The sequence below is a fragment of the Ylistrum balloti genome, unplaced genomic scaffold, assembly GCF_031769215.1.
Source record: "Ylistrum balloti isolate Yb309-2 unplaced genomic scaffold, AGI_CSIRO_Ybal_v1 Utg371622, whole genome shotgun sequence".
NCBI classification, from domain to species: Eukaryota; Metazoa; Mollusca; class Bivalvia; order Pectinida; family Pectinidae; genus Ylistrum; species Ylistrum balloti.
The window spans coordinates 113,111-123,673 of record NW_026782827.1 but is presented as its reverse complement, the minus strand read 5'-3'; the positions used below and the strand labels follow the sequence as shown (position 1 = coordinate 123,673).

The following is a 10,563-nucleotide window of genomic DNA, read 5'->3' as shown; positions in this document are numbered from 1 at the left end:
TTATTTTTTTTTTCCAATTTTTATACATATAGATAACAGAACATAAACGTACAAAACTGAAAACATAAAGACACTATAATCAGCTTACATAAGCAAACATTACCTCCTAGCAGAATTCACTCACCATGCACACCAAGCATTGAGTATAGGAGATGAGGGGTAACCTGTATGAAACCTGAAGTGCATCATACTTTCCAGAAATAAATGCAATGATAAATATGATAATGATATTGATTAGAAGAAGAAACTAGTGTCTGTATAGAAACCGCTGCTCATAGGCCTCAAAGCAAATAATATTTTATATATTTCCACGGATTGGTGGGTTAGTTACTAAGTAATAATTAATATTATCACTGATCGAAGTGTCTGCCAGATCGATAAAGCGATTTTAATCAAAACATCCTGATCTATTTTAGAAACTCAAGGTCAATATTCTCACGAAAAATTTGAAATCGAGTAAATATGCAAGTGATGCTGTCTAAACCAATCAGAGTGCACAGAAATCTGACCATTTGTAATAATGTTTTAAATATGTGTGATTTTAAAAAAAATGCAATATTGGAAAGGAATTCCGTAGTGATTGTGACAGGGATGCATTTTGCCGTAGTACATTCATTTCACCAGTTGTTTATTTTTTAATATACTTGCTATATACACATCACTTTTAATTGTAATTATAGCCATCTTCGTGTAGCATGTTCACATGATTTTAATGGAGGCATACTTACCGACCACATAATGTTAATTACATATCAGACAATTTTAGAAAACTTTGTATTTCTGACCTTCCTTTATAACGCCACACACAGCTTTCACAGTGTAACAGTTCTATGTTAATTATTAATTAAGTTATATGGTTGTATAAGCTAGGGAAACTATGGTAACAGCCTGGGGTTAGAAACACATGTTACTCTGTCTAGCCTCCCTGTAGACAGTTTCAGGTAGGATACAGGGGGAAACGTAAACAACAATTTTGAGTCTTGCGGAGATTCATGTAGAATGCAGTCAAAGAAAAAAATAACAATTCCCTTGTCCCATTATCAGTATTAAGTTCAGAGGACAAAGAAAGTCTTCCTCTCTGCCTTCAAAAGTCTGCGATAGCTGGACTTTGAGTTGTTAAATGTTTATCTTCCCTTAAATCAAATGTTAATACCGGAAAAATATTTGTTAAATATCAATGAAACACAACACAGCAAAGTACATTCTGACCTTGTTTTTAATACCAGGTGTTTTTTTTTCTATTGAAAATAAATTATTATAACGAGTAACTCTTTGTCATACCATTGGTATGGGTGGTTTTATATACCACCTTTCATTACGAAATTAAGTTTCCCCATGGTTTCGCAGAGATAACGAGGTTCAGCAGTATATACAAAATGATTAATTACACTCCACCCTACAACTGCTTCATCTCTTTACTCCCCTTTAAACTCGTCGATGATGCTAAAGGTTTGAAATGTGGAGATCTAGTAGGATACTTCAGAAGTCGAAATCGGCAAGAACAACTATTCGAGAATGCACGAGAATTTTCCCTCTAGTATATCTCATTTCTAATAGCAATACCATCTGATAGAATGTCAAAAAGCGACTGGCAGTACCGTCGATAAAATAAAGCTTATCTTGATTTGAAAACAAATATTATGGTATTGATATTTTGACTTGTTTATTTTGAAGGACAAAAAGCGTCAGCACAATATAAGACTACTAATGAATTTTGTAAATAGTGCCAACGATAAATTATTTTCAAAGAAATGAAATTATTTTTTATGATGTTTTAGCTGCTACTTGCATTGTACCATGAGGCGTTTAAATACTTTGCCTTCTATTTGCAGCGTCATATAATAAGTTATTTAAACGATTTGACACAGTTACGGGCTATGTTTTATTAGATAACAATGTTAGCTAGTAAACAGACATGGCCAATATCATTAATCGTTTCCTTTGTAGATTTTTTTATGTGTCTATTTAAAAGTGGTTGAGTAACTCCCATCGACAAGGCTGTATGATGTCCAGACGATGTCTAATTTTCAGCTTTGTTAAACTTCATCTATATCATGCTCTGCCTAGATTTTATGACATCCAAACAATGGCTAATAACACAGACATAGGTCTATGCTATAATCCAGCGTCATGATTCAGTGGTCATACCCCTAAATACAATGGCAGGAGCAAATCAATGTAGAGGACCTGCGATTCACTTTGTCACTTTCCTAACAGCTACAAAATTAAACCAAATTGACAGGTGTTTTACTTATCTGACCCAGATCACAAAACACATCTGCTTTAATGTATGAAAAGCGATATTTTCTGATTAGCTGGGATTAAGGTTACATATTGGAAACTTCATACATTTGGCGGATGATACTTTCAAACTCGGTTTTAGATCTGATCCAGATTGCTGTCTGTCATTGTTATTTAATATCCGCATCATTGAAATAACAAAATACAAGTTGTTCTCATTAACCAATTATCGACCCAATATATTTCACAGTCCAGAAAAAAAACTGTCATTAATTTATGCGTATTATGGAAACTTTGACAATCATCAACAATACTTGTGATATTGACAATCCGCAATTATTCATTTACTATTATCATCGTTTGAATCGTTAGAGTCTCCAGATTTGGAATCATGTCTTCCCATTTTCCACAACAATATTTTTTTGCTATTTATTTGCATCAGTTTCTGTTGGAACCAGCGTTGAGCTGATTGTCTGGTATGAAGTGTTAGGTCCAAATCCTACCTTCTATCAGTCTAATATGCTATGCTTGGGCGTCATGGCTATATTTCATTGACAGAGCATTACGAAAGCGCAAATTGAACATTGTTTACGTATTGCAATTAAGATGAAGGAATAACAGGTTCAAGTCAAATGCTTATTGAGGCCCCCCCCTCTCTCTCTCTCTCTCTCTCTCTCTCTCTCTCTCTCTCTCTCTCTCTCTCTCTCTCTCTCTCTCTCTCTCTCTCTCTCTCTCTCTCTCTCCTAGATGTTTCCTTAAACACCCACCCCGTTTATGCAGATTGTTGCTAAGATATTAAACCCAAAACGAAGAAAGTATAAACCGCTAATGAGAGAAGGCTTGTCGAAAAATTGTTTTCCGTGTTTCTGATCATGTTTGTTTTACTGTTTTACACTAAATGGACATATGGTTCAACATTACTCCTAACACGAAAGGTAAAAGCGGTTTATATCTTCAGCGTACCCATTTAATTATCATTTCCCGGTACATTCCCAAGAGGAATTCGTGGGAAAATGTGAAATTTAATGTCGAATCAACACTGTTTTAACACGTCATGTATGATACTTAATACACATTTCACACGAATCATTACATCTAACTGCCAGGAAATAAAGCGGAGATAAAAAAAAATCTCACATGAACCCCAAGTGTGGACTTTATCCAGGATAAATACATGTTAAGATCTTGTACTAGAATTATAGTCATAATGGTAAAATAGCTATCCAATAAATTTATAACGTTGTCAGTCAACATTCCAGTACTAGAGAACGACTTGTAACAACAGAGAAATGGCTTTAGATGTGTTAGTGCCTGCTTACCGAGTGAGAAGTGTAAATAGAAACACGTCCATTTAGTTAATCATCATCCACACCCAGATATGTAAACACCACAAATATTTTACCAAACCAAGGTCGCGATGTAAATATATAATATTGATACGTGTAAGTACACAAGGCAGGGAATTTTAAGAGATATACATACAACGAAACCAATATGGACAGCTTTCCACCAAGCAGTATGATAAGCGTGATGAAATCTATTCCTTTATTGCGAACTATCCATTTCTGGATAACAACACTCCTGCAACCTATGGCGTTTACATGTCGCAGGTGATTAGGTATTTAAGAGCATTTACCCAATATCACAATTTTCGTGCAAGATCTCGTCAGCTGACGGACAAGTTTGTAACACATGGTTCAAAAGATACAGGTTGATGAAAATTATTGGAATTTTTTATGGTCGTCATAGTAATCTCATTGCGCAATATTCTAATTCTTTGTGGGATATAAAGCCGGGGGTGTTTGATGCTCGTTAGTTTGCCTGTTGGTTCCGTTGGATTGACCAATATTTACATGGAGGGTGTCGATAAAGCAGAAGACGATCACTCTTCCAAAACGCGTGGTCTGAATCTCCTCTTACTTTTCATGATTCTCTTTGTTAATTATTCTTTATTCATGTTTTGTTGTAGTTTGGTTTTTATTAGGAGAAAATGCGAAAGCACAAAGTGTAATCGTAAATGTCGTAAATACTGATTAAGTGTCGGACAATACCAAAATACACTATCAAGGTCGACAAATCATTTCCCAAGTACTGCTAAAAATTCCTGCAATACCAAAACACACAGTCAAGACTGACAAATCATTACCCAAGTACTGCTAAAAAATCCTGACAGTACCAAAGTACACCGTTGATGTCGTCAAACTCTTCCCAAGCACTGCTAATGTTATCTTACAGTATCAAAACACCGTCAGTCTCCTCATGGTCCTGTTATCTTCGTCCTTCCATATAAATATGAGCCCCTCTAAATTGCTTGTTGTCTTTTTTGTTTAAACATTATATAACTTTTTTGATTTTATCCTTCTCTTTTTGTTTCACTGCTAAGATGTTAGTCTTTTTCTCCTTATACTTTTTCAGGAGTCTCTGTGTAAATCTTTCTTTTGTTCATATCTTGCCCTAGATGCACTGAATTTGCGTTTGAAATACGATTATGTTGACATGTTGGTATCTTCTTGGGGTTTTGTTTTACCACTTTTTGTTCCAATCCCATTGTAAATAAACTCTATATATTCCATAGAATTATATCATTTTTGTTTTTTAATTACGAATCACACAAATACATATTTGATATTAACTACAAAAGCGAACAATGCATGTGTTGATACACGCGTAGATTAATCTCTTACCTTCCAGACTTCAACATTGACCAATTGTTTTAGCGTTAGGAGGAACACAGCTGGACATCAGGGTTCAAAGTTCACTTGTTTGTTATAACATACAAATACTCTCATATCTTGCCATCTCATGATGAGCCAAAATCAAATACTTTTATGTGAAATAGTGTAGGTTTAAGCACTACTTATTGGTAAGCTTTGTATTCACTTAAGGATATCATAAAAATACTATTATTGTGCTACTTATAACATGCTATTGAATAAAGCAATGTTTCATTTAATGACAGACAAAGCCACGTAATGCAAAAATATTCCAGTAATTTACGAACAAAATCTCCTCTGGAGAGATTCCACCATTTCACCAGGTTTCATTTCGGACAAATCTCCACCATCTCTGCCACCCATTGAAGCATATGGTGAAACCTGTGTGATAGAAGTAACTTGATAATAAACTGCCGGCGTGGTAGATGTACAGTCTATCCGACGCAGCACACCCCCGTCTAGCTTCCCATGGCGACACAAATAAACCGGTATTAAGTTAGAATAAATGTAGTCAATCCCTATATATTGGTAATACAGAGGCTCAGAAACCTCGTATTAACAAATGTTGGAGTTCGAAAACAAATGTCTGTTTCATTTTTCATGCAGTGGTTATAAGTCGGTTTAATTGCAGTTTCAAGGTTTCGACGTGAATTTTACATATATGTAGCTTACAGCCAATGCATTATGCATACCTTTTAGATAGAATTCTGGTGCAACGCCAAATAACCAATGAAACAACTCGATACGTCAATGTTCAGCTCCTCTGCCCAAGGTAAAGTGTAAACCAGCACGTGTAGATTAGGGGGCTGATGGGAGATAGGTATCTGACGGGACATTTCGGATGCTATTGTGGCCGGCAGTGTTGATCTAAGGAAGTAACGAGGGGGAGATAACTGGCAAATATGCTTTTAAGTAGATAAACAATTGTGAGCAACTGGAGTCGTTAGAAATCTATTAACGGGCCGTTTACGAGAGGGGTCACTTAGAATCATTGGCGTTGTACAGATGTAAATTCTACTAGTGTGCCCATAAAACACTTCAATTGTATTGCCCTTTTGTACCTGGCTTCCTGTATCACCGTGAATATATACATGTAAGTGACCACACGTGCAAAAATTTGTTTTGGAATTCATGGATGTTTTCTGTGCATAGATTTAGAAGTTTCAGTGTAATAGTTACTTTATAACTAACGAATATTTATATGCATTATCATGTAAATGGAGTAATCACTGAAGAGTGGGGGAAAGGACAGATAATTCGAACACATACTTACCTACAAGAATTCTTGGAGAACATTCAGTCATAAATCGATCTATCAAGTGTGTGCATTGTGAATAGACGCAATACACACGCTATCGCACAGATGTTTAAGCGGGAGGAAAACCATCGCTTAATGTATATTCGTCATTCGCGTGACCAAATTTAATCAAAATTTAATTTTTATAGGATTTAAAATTAATTTTTAATTCGGTTTTACGTGATACAGAATTTACAACCAGGTGTTGAATGGTGATTGATTGTGTCGGTTGCGGTGACGAGACTGTGCTAGAGCTTAGCGAGAGCCGTTTGTGTACAGGTCATGCTCCGGAGGGCAAGACGATCAGGCCACACTCTTTATAACACAGCAGCATTACGGAGTATCACCCTGGCTCTCATTGCGCGAAACAGAGCGAACAACTAACGCTTGGATACAAATAAACTGGAAACAGTGTTGTACCTGTTTAAGTACTTGTCCGCAACGCTCTCATACTCAGCATAGTTTGGAAATAAACAGGAACTTTGAGAGACACGTTAGCAGTACTTACATGTGTATGTTGCGTGTTCATTTTTACTTATATTGTTAAGTTGCGTTCGACATCGTCTGTGGATTTTCTATATAAACAAATCAAGCACGTGTGAATGTGAAATATCTTACTTGAGATTATTGTCAAATTATACACGGAAATTTGTTGGAAACGTTAAAGCGCACCCACAAGGAATAAAGAATCTGCAACGAAACGATCTAAGGTATGCTTCAAATGGACGTTTTGAGAGTCATATGAGATAAAGTATAACGTATTCTAAAAGCATGTATTATTAAAACCCTCTTATCTTTTGTCATTACTGCTGTACAACAACAACATGGAGTGCTCTTTAAAAGATATCGAAACGGAAAACAGTACATGTTTCTATGGAAACCAGCAAAAGTTTTTTCTACCGGAGTTTCCAACAAATTTGACATTTCCTATATACGGAATTCTTTGTCCAATTATAGCTATCCTGACACTGATTTCTAACATTATCGTTGTCTGTGTGTTTATGAAAAGACAGATGAGGTCGGTTACGACAGTGTTTTTAGCTGGACTAGCAGTGTCGGATACTCTGTCTGCGGCACTATGGAGCATCACACATTTCTTCTTCTACGGTATTAGGGATAAAACGGAGGAACCATTGTTGTATCCGGATTGTATCTTTCATGACTTTGCGCTCTACTTTGCGGTAATATTTCATACGACATCGGTCTGGCTCACATTGACACTTGGATTGCAACGTTGTGTCATCGTTGTCAAACCATTCAAGGGACCAAGACTTTGGACAATTCGTAAGTCGACATTTATCGCGGTTATGGCCTATTTGATACCGACGATATTTTTTGCGCCACTGTTTTTCATGAAGAACTACTTTCCGTTTCATTTCATTGCGGACGATAACACAACCTCAGTGTATTGTGCGGTAGATGTAGCTCAGTGGTTTAGAAATGATATGAAACCGTTTAGTATTATCTACTACATCTTCCGAGGAGTCTTCGTACAACTTCTTCCGTGTGTATTAATGATGATAAGTACAGCTGTACTAGCATACAAATTACGTCATGAACGGATACTACAACGTCACATGTCACGGATTGTGGACGGACAAAAACGTGACTTTCAGCGCAGACAGCGGACAACTCTCATGGTCGTTATCATCATGGTCATATTTATGATTGTAGAAATTCCGACTGGAATCGTTTTTGGAATTAAATTCTATGAAGACACAACCAACAGATTAGTTTTGACCCGGGAAGTGGATTATCCATTTGCAATATTTCAGAATTTTTTGTTATTATTAAGTTACCATTGTAACTTTTGGATCTATGTCGGTTTGAGTGCACGATTTAGAAGAACTCTTCAGAATTTCTGTTTCGGATATTCTTTAAAGAAAACAATGGAGGAGGTGATTTCTTTGACAACCAAATCCCCTCACAATTCATCTGACCGAAGCATTCGTCAAACCCTCGTAGTTAACGGGAACGGTCATATTTACTCCGAAAGATGACGTCATAAGACAGTATTACGTCATCAATTAATGACGTAAGAGTAAACGTATCGTGTATTTGTCGCATCAAATATATTTAAAGTGGTGATATTTTAAATGATCTGATAACAAATGCTAGAAAGAATTTCCTGATTTTCCTAATATATTGTAATCTATGTACATAGGATTGATATACGTGTACCAATTTGGCGCGCGTGTTCGTGCCAATTTTACGCATGTTTTCGTTCTATGTGAGTGCTATTCTTCAACACTATTGAATGAACCCATTAGATACATCAATGCTTTTTTCACAAATACGAACGTTGGATTCATTAATACAAGATGGTTATTTCAGCCCAGGCTGATGGGTTTTCCATGGTACCGGTAGGATTTGTATTGTTCTTCCAAGATGTGTAAACCGTGTGGGAGGGTGAGAAACAATGGAGGCTTTTCTGGAATCATAACAACTCTTTACGTGGATGTGTGCGGTGGTACCACCGATCAGCAGGCATTTGATGAGGGGAGGTAGGATGATAATGTGTTACTGATGAGATAGCGGAGGGCACATTTCTTCATGTCATGACGTTTTCCTTTATGTAATTAACTTACCATTTGTGTAAATAATGATTAAATATATCATATACCAAACAAAGCAAGTACTTTATATTTCACATTGGTGTAGATAAAGAGAACGTTAGAGGGATGATCTAAACATCTGTTTTGGATTTGTCATACCCAAGTGTATAAATTGGACCTCTTCTCTTTAATACAAGATACAGTTCACTAACATCATTTTCTCGGTATCAATTTTTCAATGAAAGAATTCTGCACGAGAGTCTATGACTGGTAGGAATGTGTCGAAAAATGATTTCGCGAGAAAATCAGTACAGCCATCACTATGAGAGATGGACACGCTTGACTTTAAATGAAAGATCTGGGAATCTCTCACGGTAGATTTTTAACATGATGTTTGTTATATTCAAAATGTAGATATTGTTACTTTCAACACTCTGCTGTATAGAAACAAAGCAGCGTATTGCGACTATAGCGTGACATTTAACATGGACTTTTGGTGAAAGTTCAGTATGGTTTCTTATCAATTTGTCTTAAATTGAAGCAATGAAATATCGTTATATTGCACTACATATTCACCGCAGCCACGATGTCCAATATTCAGCACCACACTGTCAAATAAGAACAGATTATAAATATTCAACATCACACTGTCAAATTATAATAGATTTTCAATATTCAACATCACACTGTCAAATTATAATAGATTTTCAATATTCAACATCACACTGTCAAATAAGAACAGATTATAAATATTAAACATTACACTCTCAAATAAGAACAGATTATAAATATTAAACATTACACTCTCAAATAAGAACAGATTATAAATATTAAACATTACACTCTCAAATAAGAACAGATTATAAATATTAAACATTACACTCTCAAATAAGAACAGATTATAAATATTAAACATTACACTCTCAAATAAGAACAGATTATAAATATTAAACATTACACTCTCAAATAAGAACAGATTATAAATATTAAACATTACACTCTCAAATAAGAACAGATTATAAATATTAAACATTACACTCTCAAATAAGAACAGATTATAAATATTCAACTTTACACTGTCAAATAAGAATAAATTATAAATATTCAACATCACACTGTCAAATTATAAATATATTCAACATCACACTGTCAAATTAGAATAGATTATAAATATTAAACATTACACTCTCAAATAAGAACAGATTATAAATATTAAACATTACACTCTCAAATAAGAACAGATTATAAATATTAAACATTACACTCTCAAATAAGAACAGATTATAAATATTAAACATTACACTCTCAAATAAGAACAGATTATAAATATTAAACATTACACTCTCAAATAAGAACAGATTATAAATATTAAACATTACACTCTCAAATAAGAACAGATTATAAATATTAAACATTACACTCTCAAATAAGAACAGATTATAAATATTCAACTTTACACTGTCAAATAAGAATAAATTATAAATATTCAACATCACACTGTCAAATTAGAATAAATTAGCAATATTCAACATCACACTGTCAAATTAGAATAGATTATAAATATTAAACATTACACTCTCAAATAAGAACAGATTATAAATATTCAACATTACACTGCCAAATAATAATAGATTTTCAATATTCAACATCACACTGCCAAATAAAAATAAATTATCATTTTTACCGGATTAATTTACATAAATCAGTAACGGGGATCATTGTAATATTTATTGTAAACTATAGACCAGATCAACTT

At 34.6% G+C, this 10,563-nt stretch overlaps 1 protein-coding gene across 1 annotated transcript; it reads left to right on the top strand.

Moving 5' to 3' along the window:
• The first annotated feature begins 2,358 nt into the window (after positions 1 to 2,358).
• Positions 2,359 to 8,252, top strand: LOC132563176 (sex peptide receptor-like). The gene is made up of 2 exons (XM_060227931.1): positions 2,359 to 2,376; positions 7,143 to 8,252. The coding sequence occupies exons 1-2, from the start codon at positions 2,359 to 2,361 to the stop codon at positions 8,250 to 8,252; spliced, it is 1,128 nt and encodes a 375-aa protein (XP_060083914.1).
• Positions 8,253 to 10,563: the final 2,311 nt, after the last annotated feature.